Source organism: Scyliorhinus canicula, chromosome 1 (assembly GCF_902713615.1).
Source record: "Scyliorhinus canicula chromosome 1, sScyCan1.1, whole genome shotgun sequence".
Lineage (NCBI taxonomy): Eukaryota > Metazoa > Chordata > Chondrichthyes > Carcharhiniformes > Scyliorhinidae > Scyliorhinus > Scyliorhinus canicula.
The window spans coordinates 61,369,604-61,391,949 of NC_052146.1; the positions used below are offsets into that span (position 1 = coordinate 61,369,604).

Consider the following 22,346-nt stretch of genomic DNA (forward strand, 5'->3'; position numbering starts at 1 on the left):
AGGTTGCTAGTCTGTCTCCAGAGCCGTGGTGGAAAACCTCTGCCCCGGGGGCCACATGTGGCCCATCTGGGATCTGCGTGCAGCCAACAAGATATTTTGTTGACTGTTGCCTACGCGCGGGGGTTGGCACATTCCGCTTATTTCCATCCGCGTAGATTTTTTCCTTTGGGTATGACTGAAGTGATTCACACGTAAAACAAGAGCAAGTGAAGTGAGGTGCGTGTTGCTTGATCACAACATTGACTGTGAGAGCCGTGTGCTTACTCTGACTCCACTTCCGTATAAATATCTAATTTGTTTTACCACTTGAAGTGGATGACCGTTCTATTAATGTATAAATGATTAAGTTTTTTCTATAACTTGTTATTAAATATTCGGTGTATATTAAATGCATTCAATCTTATTCAAGGTAGTAAACACGCCCAATTTCAATCTCGCAGCCCACTGAGATGAAGGCGGGCCACTCATGTGGCCACTCACTAGCCTAGATTGCCCATCACTGCTCCAGAAGCTTACGGCTGTGTGTGTGTTGGGGGGGGGGGGGGGGGGGGGGGGGGGGGGGCGGCACCACTCCACATCAAGCGTGGCTAGTAAGGAATCTTTCCTGCTCTTACCGCCAGCCATTGCCGTTTTGGAGTGCATAAGTGCATTAGGAGGCCATTCAGTCCATTTGAATCTGTACCAAGCCTCCGAAGGAACACCCAATCCCGTAACCCCATCTAAACTTTTTGGACACTGAGGGGCAATTTAGCCTGGCCAATTTACCTGATTTGCGAATCTTTGAACATGAGATTCACTGATAACCTTAATTTTTATAAATTTAGAGTACCAAATTCTGTTTTTTTGCAATTAAGGAGCAATTTAGTGTGACCAATCCACCTAGCCTTCACATTTTTGGGTTGTGGGGTGAGACCCACGCAAACACGGAGAATGTGCAAACTCCACACGGTCAGTGACGTGGGGCCGGGATCAGACCCGGGTCCTCAGCGCTTTGAGGCAGCAGTGCTAACCACTGCATCACTGTGCCGCCCAATTCACTGATAACCTTTGAGGGCATGTGACTCCATACCCACAGCAATGTGGCTGAGTAGTCATTCCCCTCTGAAAGGTCTACCGTCAGTTATATCCTCGCAGATGGCACAGCAAAACCTTTTCGAGGGCAACTTACAGGCTACTGCGAGGCCTGGATAGAGTGGACATGGATAGGATGTTTCCACTTAAACTAAACTAGAACCAGAGGACACAATCTCGGACTAAAGGGACGATCCTTTAAAACAGAGATGAGGAGGAAATTTTTCAGCCAGAGTGTGGTGAATCTGTGGAACTCTTTGCTGCAGAAGACTGTGGAGGCCAAATCACTGAGTGTCTGTAAGACTGAGATAGTTAGATTCTTGATTAATAAGGGGATCAGGGGTTATAGGAAGAAGGCAGGAGAATGTGGATGAGAAAAATATCAGCCATGATTGAATGGCGGAGCAGACTCGATGGGCCGAGTGGCTGAATTCTGCTTCTATGTCTTATGGTCTTAATTTGGGATGGGTTTTGTCAGAAATGCCAAGATCTTGGGCACCAACTTTCCAAAGCAGCATTCCCATCATCCCTCGCAGAGGGAAGGATGCCAACCACATCCGGTGAATGAATAAAAGAAATAAATGGCAAAGAGGAGACATTTTAATATTAACTATTTTTAAAAGAGAATTTATCCATGTAAAGATGTAAAAGAGACTGTCGTGTGACAGATTGTCGTGATTATACAGCAGATACAGATTTTGTTGATGATTAAATCGTAACCATTCTATTTTGAAACATGCATAAGGCAAGTTATGCATCTGTGAATAATAGTTTTTCAATTTATATGTTATTGAGACTTAATTGGGAACAGAGGAGGACAGCACGGTGGCGGAGTTGTTAGCATTGCTGCCTCACGGTGCCAAAGTCCCAGGTACGATCCTGGCTCTGGGTCACTGTCCGTGTGCAGTTTGCACATTCTCCCTGCGTATGCGTGGGGTTCGCCCCCACAACCCAGAGATGTTCAGGGTGGGTGGATTGGCCACGCTAAATTGCCCCCTAACTGGAAAAAATTAATTGGGTACTCTGAATTTTTTTTAAAATTGAGAATAGAGGATATGATAAACTTGATCACTTTTTCACCAAATTTCTAACTTTTCCCCCACAGTAGATCGAATGCCATTCCTTAATCCTAATTTGAGTTCCACTTTTAACAAATTAATTGCATTTTGATAGTTTTTCAAATGCAAACAGCAAGCTTTTGATCACCATGCACTTCGCTCACAGCCAGAGAATGCATACATACCAATTAGGCAGAGCTGTGAGACAGGCTAAGAGGCAAAACATGAGATTGAGAAGCCAAGACCCTGAGAGAAAAGTTCAGCAACTAATTAGAAAACAATGACTTTGAAGATTCTAGAAATCTGTTAGAAACCTATGCTGCTGGCCTCAGGATATTTCTTGGCCCCATCCCACTGGCTCATGCCTGTCTCCTTTCCTCACTGCTGATATGCCAGAATCAACCAGTGAGACAAACCCCATATTCCACTCATATAGGAAGATGGGGTGGATTTTCCAGCCCTTCTTGTGAGGATTCCCAACCCCCCCCCCCCCTCCCCATGAGGAACAAACCCTGTGGCACCCCACTAGTTATATCTTAGCGGCAGCACGGGAGCACTGTGATTAGCACTGTGGCTTCACAGCACCAGGGTCCCAGGTTCGATTCCTTGCTGGGTCACTGTCTGTGTGGAATCTGCATGTTCTCCCCGTGTCTGCGTGGGTTTCCTCCGGGTGCTCCGGTTTCCTCCCACAGTCCATAGACGTGCAGGTTAGGTGGATTGGCCATGATAAATTACCCTTAGTGACCCAAAAAAGGTTAGGAGGGGTTATTGGGTTACGGAGATAGGGTGGAAGTGAGGGCTTAAGTGGGTGGGTGCAGACTCGATGGGCCGAATGGCCTCCTTCCGCACTGTATGTTCTATCTTGCCAACCAGAGAAAGACCCATTTATTCTGACTCTCTGCCTTCTGTTGTGCAGCCAATCTCCTATCCAAGCTAATAAATTACCCCTAATTCCATGAGATATTTACCTTGTGTATTAACCTTCTGTGCAGCACCTTTTCAAATGCCTTCTCGAAGTCCAGATATACTATCCCCATTATCCACTTGACTTGTTACATCTTCGAAGAACTCTAGCAAATTAGTCAAATATGATTTACCCTTTAAAAAAACATACTACTGACTCTGGTGGATTGCATTTTGATTTTCCAAATGACCTGTTATTACTTCTTTAATAATGGATTCTAATGATTTCCCAATGGCAGATGTTAATTTTTTTTTTTTAATTCCAATCAAGAGGCAATTTAGCATGGCCAATCCTCCTACCCTGGGTTGTGGGGGAGAGACCCACGCAGACACGGAGAGAATGTGAAAACTCCACACTCCCAGTGACCTGGGGCTGGGATTGAACCTGGGTCCTAACCACTGTGCCACTATGCCACCCTACAGATATTAAACTAACTGATCTATAGTTTCCTACTTTCTGCCTCCCTCCCTTTTTGAATAAGGGCGTTATATTAGCATTTTTCCAATCCACTGGAACTTTTTGAACATTATACCCAATTAATCCACTATCCCCACTGCCACATCCTTCAAGGCCCTTGGATGTCCCCCCCCCCCCCCCCCTTACAATCTTTCTTCCTCACTGGAGTATATTTTAGCTGGGAGGAATTGAGTATCTCCTTAAACAACTGCCACTGCTCATCAGTTGTCATGCCTTTGTAAAAATACATTTAGAATACCCAATTCATTTTTTTTCCAATTCAGGGCCAATTTAGCGTGGCCAATTCACCTACCCTACACATCTTTGGGTTGTGGGGGCGAAACCCATGCAAACACGGGGAGAATGTGTAAACTCCACATGGACAGTGACCCAGAGCTGGGATCGAACCTGGGACCTCGGCACCGTGAGGCAGCAATCCTAACCACTGTGCCACCGTGCTGCCCTTGTTATCCTGCCTTTTAGTCTTCCTGCCCAGTCCACTAGGGCCAATTCTGTCCTCATGCCTATGGAATTACTTTTTTATAAACTCCAGAATGCTAGTGTGGGACTCCAGTTTCTCGCCCTCAAAAGGAATTTGAAATTCTATCATGCTATGGATCATTCTTCCCAACAGAATCCTTGACTATGAGGTCATTAATTAATCCCTCCTCAGTCCACAATAGAACCACCTTCTCCCTGGTTGGTTGCACATTGTTTTGTTCTTTACGATACGGATCAAGGCTTTTTAAAGTTAGGGCATCATGATCGGCTCAGGCTTGGAGGGCCGAAGGGCCTGTCCCTGTGCTGTACTTTTCTTTGCTCTTTGTTCACATCATATTGCTTCAAGAAACAATCTCTAATACATTCAATGCACATAGCATTTGCCGTCCTAATTGCGTGCTGCACCTGCATGTTAGCTTTTTGTGACTCATGAAGAAGGATACCCAGGTCCCTTTGGATACCCGTACATCCCCAACCTCTTACCATTTCATTCATACTCTGCACTTCTGTTCTTTTCTCTACCCAAGTGGATAACTTCAGACTTACTCACATTATATTCCATTTACCATGTTCTTTTTTGTTAAAATAATTTTTATTGAGAAATTTTGATTTTATACAACATTGACGCACCTTAGTAAAATACCGAAAATAACAATAATATTAACAATCATATACATTCGCCCCATCCCCATGAACAACCCAGCATTTTAACAACAACGCAAATTAACACACTATAAAGTTACAGAATAAACACTACAATAATGCACCCCCCCCCCCCCCCCCCCCCCCCCCCCGGCCCCCGGGTTGCTGCTGCTATTGACCCAGTTACCTATCTCTGAGCCTCATTTACCATGTTCTTGATATAGCAATCTTCAGATTCTCCCCCGAAAGTGATGCCTGGTCAAATGGTCCCAGTGCTGCAAAGATACAGCATCGCTACTTTCTTTCTGCCGAACAATAAGATTCCCACTGCCTTTCTGCCAGGTCGGACTGCTGCTAGTGTCCACGATCACTCTCAACAGTGCAGCTAAACCCAACTCCTCCTCATTGTGCTGCTAAGTAACTGGTACACCCGTCACACCATTTGCTGTGTATCCTCGGCATGTATATTTTGGTGTATATATGTCAGTGTATTTAAAATCTCTAAGTGTAGATATTTGAATAATAACAAGGAAATATGCACTTAACCTAAACAATGTATTATGCTGTTTGCCCTCTCTGAATAGTTTTGGTGACATTTAGCCAGTCTGTTTCCATAACTTTTCAACCCCTCTCTGTTATTCACCTATTCAATATAATCCACTTTTCCAAACAGTGATGTCTGGAGTTTGCTGCCTGTGCACATTGGGCATACTGTTTTCCATCTGCATATAAAAATACACGCAGATAGATCTAGGGCTGGATTCTCCGTTTTTGGGACTATGTCCCCCATGCCGTCGTAAAAACTGTGGCCTTTCATGCCAGACAACTGGCGTGAAAAGGCCACTTATTCATAACCCTGCAGGGAGCTAACAGGGGCCCATCTTGAATCTAGCAGCTTTAGCTGCAGATACGGGCCTGCGCAGTTCCGGGTCAGATGCCGTGCATGCACACGGCGGTGGCCTCCGGCTGCTGGGTCATGCTCCATGGCGGACTCAGACCGCGGAGCTGGACCTCCCAAGTAGTTCCCCCGATCAGCCTCGCGACCGACCCTCACCGCCTGCCCAAAAATTGCCCGGTCCCATATGAGGCCGCTCCAGCCCTCTGATCGGCCTGCCCCCGACCATGGTGGCCGCGGACTGCGTCCGCAGCTGACACTCGAGTATCTCGAACGGAATTACCACATTAGATCCACGCTGTCGGGACTTCGACCGGTCCGGAACAGAGAATGGCGGGGCGGACCTCCAGTAATGGTCGTAGGTAGGGGACGCGCGGCGCGGCATATTCTCTGAGTACGCGCTTTTCGGGGCCCGGAGACTGGTCCTGATTCCATGTGAGGAAGTGGATTCTCCACCCCGGCGCGGACGCAACTTTGGCGTTGGGGTGCGGAGAATCCAGCCCTGAAGTTTTTCTCTGGACATCTATGGCCATAAAACAAACTGTTCTTTAATATTTTAAAAGTGGAATTTGTTGATGATGCAGCCATTTGTATTGGTAACTCTGGGATTGGCACTTAAAATGTTTCATGATAACCTGTACTGGTATGGTTGTATCTCACTTGCAACCATACTCCTTCTTTCAAATGACTGTGAAGTTTCCTGCTTTGTTTCTTATATTGAGAATATAAGGTTGAGTGTTGCAGTTGTTGGCTCTACATTTGTTGTGGGGAAGCCATCTTTTTAGAGGGTGGCGAAGGAGGGAAGAGCTGACCAGCTCTGACTTGGGAAAGGCGCACAGCCGGGTGAATAACTCCTCATTTTTGTCCCAGTGCCAGCATACTTGAAAGGCAGAGGAAGGGATTTTGATTTGTCGCAAGGACGGAAAGATTGCACAGTTGTCTTTAATTAAGGTTTCCTAACAGCATTGTGGGTGTACCTATGCTACATGGACTGCAGTCTTAATTTAAGACAGGCATTTAAGAAAAGATATGTAAATAAATATAATTTGAGGTTTTTATAATAATAATCTTTATTAATGTCACAAGTAGGCTTAAATTAACACTGCAATGAAGTTACTGTGAAAAGCCCCTAGTCATCACATTCCGGTGCGTGTTCGGGTACACGGAGGGATAATTCAGAATGTCCAATTCACCTAATGGCACGTCTTTTGGGACTTGTGGGAGGAAACCGGAGCACCCGGAGGAAACCCACGCAGACACAGGGAGAACATTGAGACTCCGCACAGACACTGACCCAAGCCAGGAATCGAACCCAGGTCTCTGCCGTTGTGAAGCAACAGTGCTAACCACTGTGCTGCCGTTTGTTGCTGTTTGTGATACAGTCTTTAAAATCTTTCTTTTTCAATGGCCTGAAATGGCAAATATAATTATGTATCAGGTGCCAACGTTCCATCTCAAGGGCAGTTAGTGATGGGCAATAAATGCTCGCAAAGACAACTGAGTGACTACTACTTTAAAAAGTACACCTATCTATTTGTGCAAAAAGTTGAGCAGGATTGGGGCACTGGTGCCTCACGGCACCAAGGACCAGGGTTTGATCCCAGCTCCCGGGTCACTGTCCATGTGAAGTTTGCACATTCTCCCTGTTTCTGTGTCCCACCCCCACAACCCATAAAGATGTGCTGGATAGGTGGATTGGCCACGCTAAAAAAACATTAAGCAGGGTCAAAGTTTGGCATCGATTAAAGCTCCTTTGCCACACTGGGGAGAAAGCAATGCCACAATCATGATTGATAGTCGTGACAAATTTCCACTGCAGTGGAACTGCTCTTGTATCCAGTATATCATCATCTTCTTGGGCTCTCTGACAGGCCCAACCCACAGCCCTATGACTACTCAGTGGGTAGGGCCTGAATCTACCCAGCATAAACGGGGATTGAACCCCGTGCTGCTGGTGCCAATATGATGCACACTGGCAGTCCAGCCAATTGCACCCTGAACTTTTACCTGCACAATGTAGTCCAAAGCTATGAATAGCAATGGCAGAGGCTTCAATTCCCTTTCCATAGTTCAGCTGACCAGGAATCCCTCCTACTCTTATCCCCTGCTGTTGCCGTTTTTCGAAGATTTACTGGTTGCGACACGACCTGTTTGACCGTGCTAATAACGCTTCTTACCCAAAGTGGGGCTTCAACCCAAAGCTTTTGGTTCAGATGCAAGGAGGACAGTAGCACTGCACCACAATACCTCCCTCTCCTGCATAACTTATAATAAAGAATTTGTTCAGGTTTTATTAAAACTAAGAAAAACTGAGGAAATGTACTTGTGATGTTTGGGGAGAGTGCTGATGTTTGGCATTGAGATAGTGGATCAGCCACGGCCACATTGAATGGCGGAGCAGGTTCAAAGGGCCGAATGGCCTATTCCTGCTCCTATTTTCTATGCTCCCACCATTTTCTATATTCCTCCTCTATTTCCTGGTAAATTTTCTTTACGAGCCAAATTATTAGATGTATTAATCATAGAATTTACAGGGCAGAAGGAGGCTATTCGGCCCATCGAGTCTACACTGGCCCTTGGAAAGAGCACCCTACTTAAGCCCACATCTCCACCCTATCCCTGTAACACAGTAACCCCACCTACCCTTTTTTTGGACACAATTTAGCATGGCCAATCCACCTAACCTGCACATCTTTGGACTGTGGGAGGAAACCAGAGCACCCGGAGAAAACCACGCAGACATGGAGAGAATGTACAGTGACGCAAGTCAGAAATTGAACCTGGGACTCTGGAACTGTGAAGTGACTGTGCTAACCACTGTGCTACCGTGCCGCCCACAAAAACTGAACTCCTCTTTCTGAAAGTTTTTTCCCCCTCTTTCTGCCTCCTCCAATGAAAGTTAACGAACTGTCTGGCAGGGTTTGTCTACTAAATGGCAGAGTTGTGTCGGTGCCAGTACCATTGCTAAATGTTTACATAATGAAGGAAGTGACACCACTGTTTTTAAATTCCAGACCTGGAAATAGGGTTTACCTCAGCTCCAGCAACAGTGGTTAAACGCCTCTGATTAAATGATTATATGGTTTAGTGCTGTACAGTCATGTTGAGACACAACTTAGAATCAGAGGCTAACGGGCTGTATTTTAATAGATAGGGTGAAACTTGCCCCATCTTTGCAGATAAATGTCATGGAGAACAGGTGCAATCCCCAGAGGGAAAACCAGTTTCTGTTTCCCTGGCAACCAGGTTTCATCACTAGCCTCAAGTCCTCCTAACTGCATGCTGGGATAGTGATGCAAATCACAGTAGGCCCTTTTTTATTAGTCATACATGCACATAGGGTGGCACGGTGGCGCAGTGGTTAGCACTGCTGCCGCACTTTGCTGAGGACCTGAGTTCAATCCCGCCCTGGGTCACTGTCTGTGTGGAATTTGCACATTTTCCCTGTGTATGCGTAGGTCTCACCCCCACAATCCGAAAAAGATACGCAGGGTAGGTGGATTGCCACGCTAAATTGCCCCTTAATTGGGAAAAAAAATAATTGGGTACTCTAAATTTATTTTTTTAAATTCATACATCCACAGGATCTAGTGACCTGCACTGATAGCTCATTGATAGAGATGTTGCTCAATGGAAGCCACATGAAAGCAAGAACTTGCAAATTTATAGCGCTTTTCACCTCTTCAGGACATGCACTTTTTGAATTGTAGTCGTTATTGTTCTGTAGGAATTGTAATTTACACAGATCAAGGGCGGGATTCTCCAACCTCTCCTGCCGGGTCGGAGAATCGCCGGGGGGCGGCCTGAATCCCGCCCCCGCCGGCCGTCGAATTCTCTGGCACCAGAGATTCGCCGGGGTCGGGAATCGCGCTGTGCCAGTCAGCGGCTGCTTGCAGCGGCCGCTCGCAGCGTTCCCCCCCCCCCCGGTAATTCTCCGGCCTGCGATGGGCCGAGGTCCCGCTGGTTCTTTGCCAGTCCCGCCGGCGTTAATTAGACTACGTCCCTTACCGGTGGGACCTGGTGGAGCGGGCGGGTTCCGGGGTCCTGGGGGGGGCGCGGGATAGTCTGGCCCCGGGGGGTGCCCCCACGGTGGCCTGGCCCGCGATCAGGGCCTACCTGTGCCGTGGGAGCACTCTTTTCCTACGCGCCGTCCGTGTCAGCCTCCGCGAAGGCCAACGGGTAGATCAATCGCCTCCTGCGCATGCGTGGGGATGACGTCAGCAGCCGCTGATGCTCCCGCGCATGTGTGGACCCGCGCCGGCCGGTGGAGTCCCTTTGGCCCCGGCTGGCGTGGCGCCAAGGGCCTTCCACGGCGGCCGGCGGGGCGCAAACCATTCCGGCGCCGGCCTAGCCCCTGAAGGTGCGTAGGATTCCGCACCTTTGGGGCGGGCCGACGCCGGAGTGGTTCACGTCACTCCATCCCGCCGGGACCCCCCACCCTGCCGGATACGGTAGAATCCCACCCCAAGATTCCACAATCTGCAATTTGATAGGAGAACAAAGGAAGCGCTTCAAAGACACCCTGAAGGTTTACCTCAAGAAATGCAACCTGGACATCATTGCCTGGGCGACCCTTGCTCAAAAGAGATCAACTTGAAGGAATCTCCTGATTGAAGGAGCACAATTCTTCCAGGACACCCGGCGGCAAGAAGAGGCCCGGAAAAGGAGCACCGGCAAGAAGAGGCCTTGAAAAGGAGCCTGAGAAAGAAATACCAGCGATCTAGAGTCCAAAGACCAATCCCACCTCCCAGAAACACCTGCTAAGTGCAGTCAAAGATGCAGCTCTAGGATCGGACTCACCAGCCACATAAGGGCCCACAGAACCCATGGCCAGTGGACAATCATACTCGTCAGCGAGTGATTGCTGAAGAAGAGTTACCAAGTCAGGCATTTGTAAGGAATATTGTTTGAGGGGTAAATATTGACCAGGACACCGGGAAGGACTTCAATTTTCTTTTCCAAAATGGTGCCATGGGGTTTGTTTTTAACTTTATTTTTTTTTAACAAACAATTTTAATGAGGTATTTTTTGGCATTGTAAACAGTTACAGATAACAGAAATATGCAAACATCATATGCATACTTCAATCAAACCATAATGCACATACCCGCTCCTCTCACATAGACTACAGACTCCACCCGCCTATTTATCCCTCCTACTCTACTCTAACCACACCCAACCCCCCCCCATCCTCCCCCGCTGACATTCACTCTCTCGCGAACCCCAGTACAGCTCCCCTCAAGGCGAACTTAGTTTTTTCCATACCAAGAAAACCTGACATGTCCGAAAGCCATAGTTCGGTCTTCGAGGGTTTTGAGTCCCTCCATGCCAGCAGTATTCGCCGCCGGGCTATCAGGGAAGCAAAGGCCAGAACATCGGTCTCTTTCTCCCCCTGGACTCCCGGGTCTTCCGAAACCCCGAAAATTGCTACCCCTGGACTCATCACCACCCTTGTTTTCAGCACCCGGGACATGACCCCCGCAAATCCCTCCCAGTACCCACTAAGGTTAGGGCATGCCTAAAACATGTGTTTTTAACTTTATTAATAAAATTGATACGAGTACATGACAAGACATTTCAACTTGAAAATTACAGAATTTGCAATACGGTATATTCACTCTTTGGTACGTTTATACAACTGCATATAACTTGATGTTGACAACATACATTCCATGTCAAGCATAAAGCCTATGGGCGGGATTCTCCGGGCCGCACCTGCCCAGCGACCTGAAAATCCCGTCCGAGGTCAATGGACTTTTCCATTGTCCGCCTCCCGCCCGTGCCAATTTTGTGGCAGGCGGGGCGGAATAATCCAGCCCTATATTTCAGATTGAAAATTTACAGAAAGTGCAATGAAATTCCGCTTTTCTCCACACAGCATGTTCCTCTCTGAGGAGCAGTAGAATTTTTGTTTTGTCCACCTGGGAGGACCGATGGGTCCTTTCGTTCATCTTCTCATCCAAAATGTGACACCTGCACAGTAGCCATCACCATTGCACAAGGAAGTCAGCCTAGATTTTGCGTTCAATTTTCTGGGTGTAAGATTTGATCCCGCAATCATCTGAGGCGACAATCACTAAGCAAGTATCTTCCTTCGGAAAATTGCCAGTGAGATTGTGACCTGGCCTGGCTGTGATGCTCTCTGAAGTCAAATGTGCCCGTTGACATTTGTCATTTAGGAACACAGCATGGGCCAGGAATGGGTGAGAGTGGTCAACAGATGGGACAGAATCCCAGGGCCGGCTCAAGGTACCGGCAACTCGGGCAGTCACCCGGGGCGCCATGTGCTAGGGGGCGCCATCAAGGAGTGCGGGTCCCGCGCATGCGCAGTTGGGCCGGTGCCAACCAGCGCATGCGCGGTGGCCGCCCTCCCTCAGGCCGCCCCGCACAAACATGGCGGATGGATCCAGGCTCGCCGGTGGTCACTCCGGCCCCCCCCCCTCTCGCCCCCCCCCCCCCCCCCCCCCCCCCCCCCCCCGAAGGGCGGCGATGTTCAGCTTGCCCGGGGCGCCAGCAACCCTAGGACCGGCGCTGCAGAATCCAGAGAAGGAAAGCAGGAAGCACACTTCAAAGCACACTAGCAGCTATGTACAGCAGGTTGACTCAGGATTATCAGGTTAGCTCCTGATGTGAACTCTAACCCTCACTCCATCAGTTCGATCCAAGTAAACATATTTCAAACAAATTGGTAATTTGAAATGTATTACAAGTGCCAGTGCAATTGCAGGAACAGCTGGGGTGCCAATAAAAAACTAATAAATCCCTGTCAGTTTAGTTCAGTTGGTGGCATTCACACTTCTGACACTAGGGTGTGGATTAAAATTCCACTGTGGACATCAGTGCATGGGCTGGCACTCTGTCGGATGTGCCATCTTTCATTTGCAGGGTCAAACCGAGGCTCACTTGCCCTTTGTAAGAGGTGTCCAATTAGTCCCCTGCTCTTTCCCCATAGTCGGCAAATACTCCTCTTTGATTTGATTTGATTTGATTTATTATTGTCACATGTATTAGTATACAGTGAAAAGTATTGTTTCTTGCATGCTGTGCAAACAATGCATACTGTACTTAGGGAAGGAAGGAGAGATGCAGCATATAATGTTACAGTTATAGCAAAGCGCAGAGATAAGATCAACTTAATACGAGGTAGGTCCATTCAAAAGTCTGATGGTAGTAGGGAAGAAGCTGTTCTTGAGTCGGTTGGTACGTGACCTCAAACTTTGGTATCTTTTTCCTGACGGAAGAAGGTGGAAGAGAGTGGAAGAGAGTATGTCCGGGGTGCGTGGGGTCCTTAATTATGCTGGCTGCCTTTCTGAGGCAGCGGGAATTATAGATAGAGTCAATGGATGGGAGGCTGGTTCGCGTGATGGACTGGGCTACATTCACAACCTTTTGTAGTTTCCTGCAGTCTGAGGCAGAGCAGGCTCCATACCAAGCTGAGATACAGCCAGAAAGAATGCTTTCTATGGTGCATCTGTAGAAGTTGGTGAGGGTCGTAGCTGACATGCCAAATTTCCTTAGGCTTCTGAGAAAGTAGAGTCGTTGGTGGGCTTTCTTAACTATAGTGTCGGCATGGAGGGACCAGGACAGGTTGTTGGTGATCTGGACACCTGAAACTTTGAAGCTGTCGACCCTTTCTACTTCGTTCCCATTGATGTAGACAGGGGCATGTTCTCCACTACGCTTCCTGAAGTCGATGACAATCTCCTTCGTTTTGTAGACATTGAAGAAGAGATTATTGTCGTCGTCCCAGTTCACCAGATTTCTCTATCTCATTCCTGTACTCTGTTTCGTCATTGTTTGAAATTCGACCCACTACTGTGGCGCCATCAGCAAATTTGAAAATTGAGTTGGAGGGGAATTTGGCCACACAGTCATAGGTGTACAAGGAGTATAGTAGGGGGCTGAGGACACAGTCTTGTGGGGCACCGGTGTTGAGGATGATCATGGAGAAGGTGTTGTTGCCTATCCTTACAGATTGTGGCTGGTGGGTTAGAAAGTTCAGGATCCAGTCTCAGAGGGAGGAGCCGAGGCCAAGGCCACGGAGTTTGGAGGTGAGTTTCGTAGGAACTTCTGCTTTATGTTGACTATTCTTTCAAAAGTAATGTGGACATTGTGGAAAAGCAAATAGTTTGTTTCTATTGCAGTTTAAAATCCAAATGCTTGTCACTTTAATTATTATAGGCAATTTGAATGAGTAACCATGGTTTTGAAATATTGAATGAAGCATGTCGTTCTGGACAGTGCAGGAATTCTTAGATCCGATCATTGTGAAGTGTTCACTAACTGTGTTCTCCCAATGTGACACCGTGACCAGTGAAAAACTCAAATACAACAAGTAATGGCTTGATTGTAACTTAAAGTTAACATTCTTCATGTAACTATCAAGCCCTCCCTCTCATAAGCTTTCATGGAATCGTAGAATGGTCACGGCAGAAGGAGGCTATTTGGCCCGTTGTACCCATGCTGACTCTCTGCAAGAGCAATTGAACCAAGTCCCACTCGCCGACTTGTTCTCAAGTAGGCCCAAGGACCTTGGGCATTCCTCATGGATGTCTGATCACCTATAACAGAGAAAACAATCAAATCACATGGTCTCCCCATTCACAGCTGAAGACTGAGCACTTGGGCAAGGTGTGGAATCCATACCCCAAGATTTCACGCCCATCTTCAGTAAGACAAAGGGGTGGGGGGGGGGGGGGGGGGGGGGGGGCGGTGGGCGCGCGTGGGGGGGGGGGGGGGTGCAGGCAATGAGAACATGACCGATTTGGAGAGGATATTTAACTGACCAGTGGACAGTCTGCTTCTTGTGCCTTTGAGACTAAACCATTTGTAACCAGCAGATTGCTGTGATCTGTTGAGGTTTCAATTATACAGCATGTTTATTTTTAACTGGAAAATCAGTCATCATTTTAAACTGTTTTTACCTGAACTGATTTGATTGGCACTTGTGCAATTTGTGGTTTTTAACAATATTTTTTGTCCAATAAGCGTCAGATTTGAAACTCACAATACCTTGACCATAAATGCAACATCTTAAAGAGGCTTAATTTGTGAAATTGAGCATGGATACACAAGAGGGGGATAGTCCATGCCTTGTTAAATAAAGAAAGAAGGCTTGCATTTATATTACACCTTTCATCACCTCAGGATGTCCCAAATCCCTTTACATCCAATGAAGTCCTTTGGAATTGCAATCTATGATCACACAGTGGGATATATTGCACAGAAACAGGCTATTTGGCCCAATCATTCACGCTAGCCCTTGTGCTCTACTTGAGCCAAATGCCGCTGCCAATTTGCGCACAGCAAGCTTCCACTAGCAGCACTGTAATAATGACTACAGAAGATTGAGGGATAAATATTGACCAGAACACTGGGGCGAGAACTCCCTTATTCAAAATAGTGGCATGGAGGAGGGTGGATATTATCCACCAGGTTGTTCTAACATGGACCAACTAATGTACACTGGAGCAGCTGACTCCAAATATTTGGGCTTTAAGGCAACAAAATCAAAACTGAATCATTGTACAAAACATTTTTGAGGGGGACCATTAGGGCAGGTTTAATAAGTGAGGCTGTTGACCAATACTGTAATCCAACCCGCTCACACAAACCCCTGCTTTGTGACCGAGGCCAAGCATTATTCGAGGTGGCTGCAGTATTGTTACATTCTGTGGTTAAATAGACAGTATCCCCTTTGTCTGACTTCATAAGCCATATTTAATAGCAATCAGAAAATCATTCGTCCTTTCATGTACTGCAGTGCATGTCTGCGCTGTCAACAAATTCCACAAAGTTTACCGCAACGATAAACATAATTACAACGGCCAAATAAAAAGACCGTGTTTTTTTTTTAGTGTGCTCCATCCGGTTTCCATGTGGTGTTTTATGTTTTTTTAAGACAACTTGCAGTGTTGTCACTCGCGCTTCAGAATAGTCCACGGGTGGCCCTGTGAAACGGCCGCTCGTCGCACTATGAAGAAAACACTCGGCTACTCAATGCGGAGTTTCGCCTCATTCAGAATCGGGAGTCAGCATGTTTAGCATGAAGCCTGCCCTCGAGAGTGATGCAGCACTAACAGATTGAGGTGCTGAATTAAGACCCTCGTTGAAGTGTAACATTAAAGGTTTCAAAGGGGTTTTAAGGTGATTTCTTCCCCCACCCTCTACTGTACGTCTTGTTAATTGCGTTTGGTTTCAACACCAGTGCAAGGAAGACCTGCACTCTCACAGCACATTTCATGAGTGTAGGACAGCCGAAGATACCCTCCAGCCAAAGTTCTTTTTGAAATGCAGTTGCTGCGATAATGTAGAAAATGAGAAGGCCAGAAGGAGGCCATTGCATCCATACTGGATCTCTGCAAGACAGCTGACAAAATCCTACTTGCCAACTTGTGCTCAAGTAGGCCCGAGTAAGCCAGAGGTTCTTGGGTACTCCTCTTAGATGTCTGCTCAGTTGTAACGGAGAAAAGGATGAACTGACATAGGGCGAGATTCCCCACCATGCTGCGCGGCATATTTTCTGTGAGCAGAGGTGGCCTGCCATTGGCAAGCTGCAGGACCTTCTGTTCCCGCTGATGTCTGTGGGCTTGTGTGTGCCCCACACCGTCCGCTGCTGGGAAGGTGCTGCAGGGGGCCACCTTCGGGACTAGAAGATCCCGCCGGTGGAAAGGGCCAGAAAATTTCAGCCATAGCCTCCCTCTTCACAGCTGAAGACTGAGCATTTGGACAAGGTGTGGAAGCCATATCTCAAGATGTCATCCATTCTCGGGAAGACAGGAGAGGAGACATCTCTGTTCCTGTTCTAATCTCAGTAGTGCCATTGGATCTTTTGTATCCATGCTAGAGTGCAAATTGAGTTGTGGTTTGCTGTCCAATCCATAACTGGCACCTCTCTACATAGCACTCCATCATGACTGCACTGGGGCGTCTGGCTAGGATTTGTGCTCAAGTCTCTGGGTGGGGCATGGAGGCCTCGGCCTCCTGGTTCAGAGATGAGAGTGCTACCAAGTGAGCCAAGGCTGGAATTTTCCAGCCCGTCCTGCTGTTAGGGTCTTCTGGTCACCCCCACCCCACCAACGTCAATCCCCCCATGATAGGTTTCTCCAGCGGCGCGCTCAGCGAACCATGCAGATTGCCATTTACTTTGGGATCGAGAAAATCCCACCAGCGCCCAATAGTTTGCCGGCACCTCCACGGTTGGTGGGTTTAAAAATTCCGGCCATTGAGTCAGTCTGTGTATGTATGAATAGAACGTGTGTATGTCTGTATCATTTACCTATGTCTAGAATTGCATGATATTGATAAGGTTGCTATTTGAATCGATGAGGTACTGTTTAAGAGGCTGTGGGATGCTTATTTAAGTTGGTTGTAAAAAGTGGAGAGAGATGCTTCATTTCTCCTTTGCTTCCAGTGTCAAGTGTCAACCAATGCCTGGATTAGTAAAAGAGCCTACTTGAGATCTGGGGCATGTCCGATAGGAAAGCCCTGGCTTGTCGCACTCTGGTAAGGCCACTGAGAACTGTAGCTTTGTCTTTGGGAGTGAGCACTTGGTTGGGGGTGGGGTGGGGTGTGGTAGCGAAACAACTTGGATCCTAATACTGTTCTCTTCGTGACCCTGTTGGAAATTGCTCATATGTAAAAGTTACTGGTGAAGACAGGGCTCAGGCAGTAATGCTATCCATGGTTAAATACTTCAGGCATAGTCTACCGGCCACACTACACCTGAAAAGCACTGCGCCGTTGCGCAACATGGCAGGTAAGTGACGGGAGATCCCGCTCCTGAGATCTACCCGGCTCATTACGCCTCGCGAAATCTAATGCGATCTCGCGAAACGTTGGGATGTGAAGCTCATCCGTTGTGGGTGGGATCACTTTTTTGGCAAATCTACACATTAGAGTGAGACAGGTAGTCTCACTCTATTAAACATGCAGTTCCCATAGGTAACAAAGGCATTGAGATCTATCCCCTTCGCTCTGGAGACCTCAGGCAAGCGCTGTTTAGTGCTGGTCTCAACAAACAGGGACCAGACAGAACAGCATTCGTGGGGGTCTCCCAGGGGATAGGAGGCCCCCTGGTGCAAGCCCTCTGGACAGGGTGGCATCTGGCATGCTAATACCATCCAGGCATTGTGTCTATCTGGACCGCACTGTGCTGCGAGATGAGGCTGGGTTGGGGGTGCCTGACAGAGACTAGTGGGGGGAATGTTGAAGGGAGGGTTCACAAACAAAGGGGTCAAAGGGATATCACATTGTTTACTGGAAGGGGATGCTTGCAGAATCCAGATGTGATGGGTAGAGATCGAAGTGGAACATGAACACCTCATAGGTGTTGGGCTCAGGTGGTTGAATCGAGGAAGTGAATCTGCTCGCCTATACCATCTGGGTTGCTGTGACATGTCATAATATACACACAAGTATATGATGGTGCACAGACAGGCATTGATTGACACACAGGATGACCAATGAACACACAGAACACAGCAGCCAATCACCAGACAGGACACGACCACTATAAAGCCAGAGGGCACTAGTTTTCCCGCTCTCTTGGGATCCAGTCTCTGAGACAGTCAGAGCCTGTGAGCAGCAACTAGAACATCCACCATGTGGTAGTAAGATAGTCTGATCAGTTAGCCTCAGGTCTCCAATCAACTCAGAATAGTGTCAACCCACAGTTAAAGTATGTATGATAGTTAAGAGTTCAATAAAATAGAGTTGCATTTCTTCAAGTGTTGGCAGCCTGTCTCTCGCAGACCCAGCTTACCCAACACATCAACATCCTGAATGGGCTGCCGAAGACAGGTGGGTTGGAGAGAGTGATTTGAGTGTGCTGGACTGGTGTTTAAGTATGACGGCAGGACATTCTAAGCTGCCAGCTGACGGCCAACCCGGTGAATCGGCGGGAAACTCATTTGTCCACAATTAATGAGCTTCCAAGCACAGAATGTGGCACAGGATCCTGCCATTTTGGCCAGCGGGAAAGGTGCCACCAGAGCTGCCTGTCACCATACTCGGTCTCAAAAACAGAGAATTGTGCCCACTGTCTGGGCCTGCAAATGAGGAATTGTCAATTGAAACTTGTAATTATGGAACTGCATGTACCTCAGCGATCAGCGTGGCTTTCAGGGAAAGTGCACTGTTTGGAGAGAAGGGATGATTGTTTGTTTTGAGATCTTGCAGCTATTTTCAAGAAACTATCATTGGATTTTTAAAACGTGGGATGTCTTCATCGTGACCTATTATACAGTTGACCAGCTGGTTGTAATTTTTGTGGTATTCATTGAAGTTCAGACAGATTGCCCATCTCACTTTTTAACTCATCAAGAACACCCAGTTCTCCCTTTACAGCAAGAACATGGACACAAGCAATCTTGGAAGAGTGGTGTGGGGGAGGGAAGGGGAGGAATAGTGTGCCCTGGATGTTATTCATTAATCAATAAGTGGCTTTCTTGGGGAGAGTGGATGATGGGGAAGTATCTTCCTGCACATCTGCCGACCAATTCATCAAATGACCTTTGCCATTTGACCTTGGACAGCCTCTGCTGCTGCACTGATGAACTTGGTTACTTCTGACTTGATCCACCATCAGGCCAAATAGTTTCATGAATTTTGAATCCATGAAGCAGCAGCTACTATGATAGGAATTTGTCACAGATTATATTTATCACTTCCTCTCCTCCCTACACTCCTCCCTCCCCTTCCAAACTCCCGACATTTTAGCCGTGCTTTTCTAGCGCATCCTGTTTTCAAAGCCTTTATCTGTCTGCAGTGCTCAATTGTGGAGTGGTGAATAACTTCCATATTTTTTGATATGAAAGCAGGCTAATGTTCCGGCTAACTGGAGGTGTGTGTGGAGAGTAAAGGAAGTGGATAACATTTCATTCTCCCCATAGTACCTGCACTGTGGTGATATGTGGGGTAGGGCAGCAGTAGGTGAAGTGTCTTCATCCACTGATCGTAAAAATGACCCTGCATTTGCCACCAACGGTTGTGAACTGGCGTCACAAAGTGGTCACCATGGCAATCAGATTGGAAAAGTAACTACTGGTTTCCTCTAATCTGTTCAAAGGGTAATGCCTAATGTAAGAAATACAATTTTTGGCGGAGGGGGGAGAGAGATCTGTGCTTTAAATTTTACTGGTTTTAAACAAAGGATATATGTATAAGAACATAATATCTGTAAAGAAACATAAACATTTAAAAACATTAAAAAACATTTTTTAGAGTACCCAATTATTTTTTTCCAATTGTGGGGCAATTGTAGCTTGGCCAATCCATCTACCCTGCTCATCTTTGGGTTCAAACCCAGGTCCTCAGTGCCGTAGGCAGCAGTGCCAACCACTTCACCACCGTGCTGCCCGTAAACATTTAAAATCATAACAAATAAGAGCAGGAGTAGACACTGTAAGGGCGGCACAGTGGTGCAGTGGTTAGCACTGCTGCATCACGGCGCCGAGGACCCGGGTTCAATTCTGGCCCTAAGTCACTGTCGATGTGGAATTTGCACACTATCCCTGTGTATATGTGGGTCTCACCCCCAAGATCCAAAGATGTGCAGGGTAGACGGATTGGCCACGCTAAAAAGGAGTGGACGCTGTGACCCATTCGAGCCTGCTCTGCCATTCAGCAAAATTAAGGTTAATCTGATCCATGGTTGCCACTGTGCCACCATGCTGCCCTGCTTTCTAAATATTATAATATTGCATAATACCTGTATTATATAATAAGATGGTACAGAATACTGGTTTTATTAGAAACTGGGAGTCCTGCGCTCTAGTGATGTGGAATCTGATTAAGCCGCTCATTGCTGTTGTTTAGTCTGCCTATAATGCTTTAATGGATATCATTTTGCAGCAAATAATATCTTCTTGATTTTGATTCTTCCAGATGCACCCTTTAGGACTATGCAACAATAATGATGAGGAGGACCTATACGAGTACGGATGGGTAGGAGTGGTGAAGCTGGAGCAACCAGAGCTGGACCCCAAACCCTGTCTCACTGTCCTGGGCAAGGTAAGGCAGGGAAACACAGGGTGAAGCCTGAATCTTGAGGCCCGACCTACATTAACTTCCTGTGCTGACATTCCTATGATGTGGAGATGCCGGCGTTGGACTGGGGTGAGCACAGTAAGAAGTCTTACAACACCAGGTTAAAGTCCAACAGGTTTGTTTCAAACACGAGCTTTCGGAGCACGGCTCCTTCTTCGCCTGAAGAAGGAGCCGTGCTCCGAAAGCTCGTGTTTGAAACAAACCTGTTGGACTTTAACCTGGTGTTGTAAGACTTCTTACTGTACGACATTCCTATGGATCATGAAACAAAACAAAGAAATGGATTAATAGCAGCTATCACTCTAGCTTAGTTTAAAATCTTAACCCAATGGCTTACTGACCTTGGATTCTGTTTATAGCTTCACTGAGATCCTAGGGTTGTCACCCTCCAAAACCGGTCTGGAATCTCCAGGGATTGGAGATTGAAGATAAATAATGCAGTTTTTAATGTCTTATTTATTTGTTATAAAAAATATTGGAGCTGGGGATAAAAGGCTCTTTGATCCAATGGGGACAGTTAAAGGTGGGAGGTCACGTGATGATTCCTCCAGGAATCAATCCTGAAATTGGGATGTGTATTTCAGAATATTGATCTGTTTGAATGTTAAGATGTCCTTTGTGCCATTCTAATTTTAAAAAAATGTTGCGGCATGTCCCTCATGCATTCTAGTCATAAAGTTTTATGTCACCAATAGTGCATCTAATGATGGGCCTCCGGGCAAGGCCCTGTGACATCTATAGATTCAACATTTCTGCTCTTTCTCCCATTTTGTTCCGTCTTTCTTGGTTTTGCCTATCATGCTTTTTCTGCACAACCCTATCTCCGGAGAAACTCAGGCAGTGCAATTCAGCAAGTGCGGGTTGATCGCAGGATAGTGAGGAACCTGGCTGCTAATGTATGTTGGCCGAGTGGTAGGCTGGGCCTGTTGGTAAGAGAGTGTACCCCGTCTCACACACACACACACCCACACCCACCCACACCAATAGAGTGGGGCTCTGTTAACAAAGCCATCTTGCATTTTTGCCAGGCAGCTTCCCAAAGTGATCGCATTTTACTTCACAAGCTTTTATTATTCCCAGCTCCCTGGAACTGTTGCTTCTGCCTGAGGAACTCGTGCGCCACCAAGTTTCTAAATGTTTTATCCAATAGAGTTGCAGTTCTGTGAATAGAAAATGTCTTTCAAGAATATTGACTGGTATTACTTGAAAATTACTTGTCACTTATGAAGCAGGATAAAAAGGCTGTCAAAAAAAAAAGGTGTTTTGTGTAATGTGGAAATGTATGTTTCTAACCTGAATAAATGCTGAGCGCCGAAAGAGCCAGTCAGGAGAAATTTGTATGCAAATCATGTAGAGAGTGGGAGAATGGGTCTGAATTAAAACCATGTTGATTGTCTATTACACAGAGCTTGGTAACATTCAGATTCAATTAAAGTGTAGCCCCAATTCAACTTTATTCTGTAAACTGACAGACTTCAAAGAATCTTAATCCTTGCATTTCAATTTATTTGAACTTCAACAAAATAAATTCAAGGAGACAGTATTCCATTCTGTCCTCTGTTTGGGACTTTGCCTGCAGTAAACGTACACAGGTTCCCCTCAAAATATTCCCAGCGTACACCTTCAAAAGTGCCAAGGGGCAGCCAAATTGATATAGTGTATGTGCCATACTGCTGTGCAAATCCTGGGCTGGATTCTCCATTATTGGGAC

The 22,346-nt window shown here is 46.8% G+C and overlaps 1 protein-coding gene across 2 annotated transcripts in view; it reads left to right on the forward strand.

The window, feature by feature from the left end:
- The window catches only part of znrf3 (zinc and ring finger 3), a 288,379-nt gene that overhangs the window by 124,592 nt on the left and 141,441 nt on the right, over nucleotides 1-22,346 (forward strand). For both annotated transcript variants that reach the window (XM_038791435.1, XM_038791426.1), the window contains exon 2: nucleotides 20,474-20,599. In XM_038791435.1, the coding sequence (XP_038647363.1) occupies nucleotides 20,474-20,599 (126 nt within the window). The remainder of the gene's footprint in view (nucleotides 1-20,473; nucleotides 20,600-22,346) is intronic.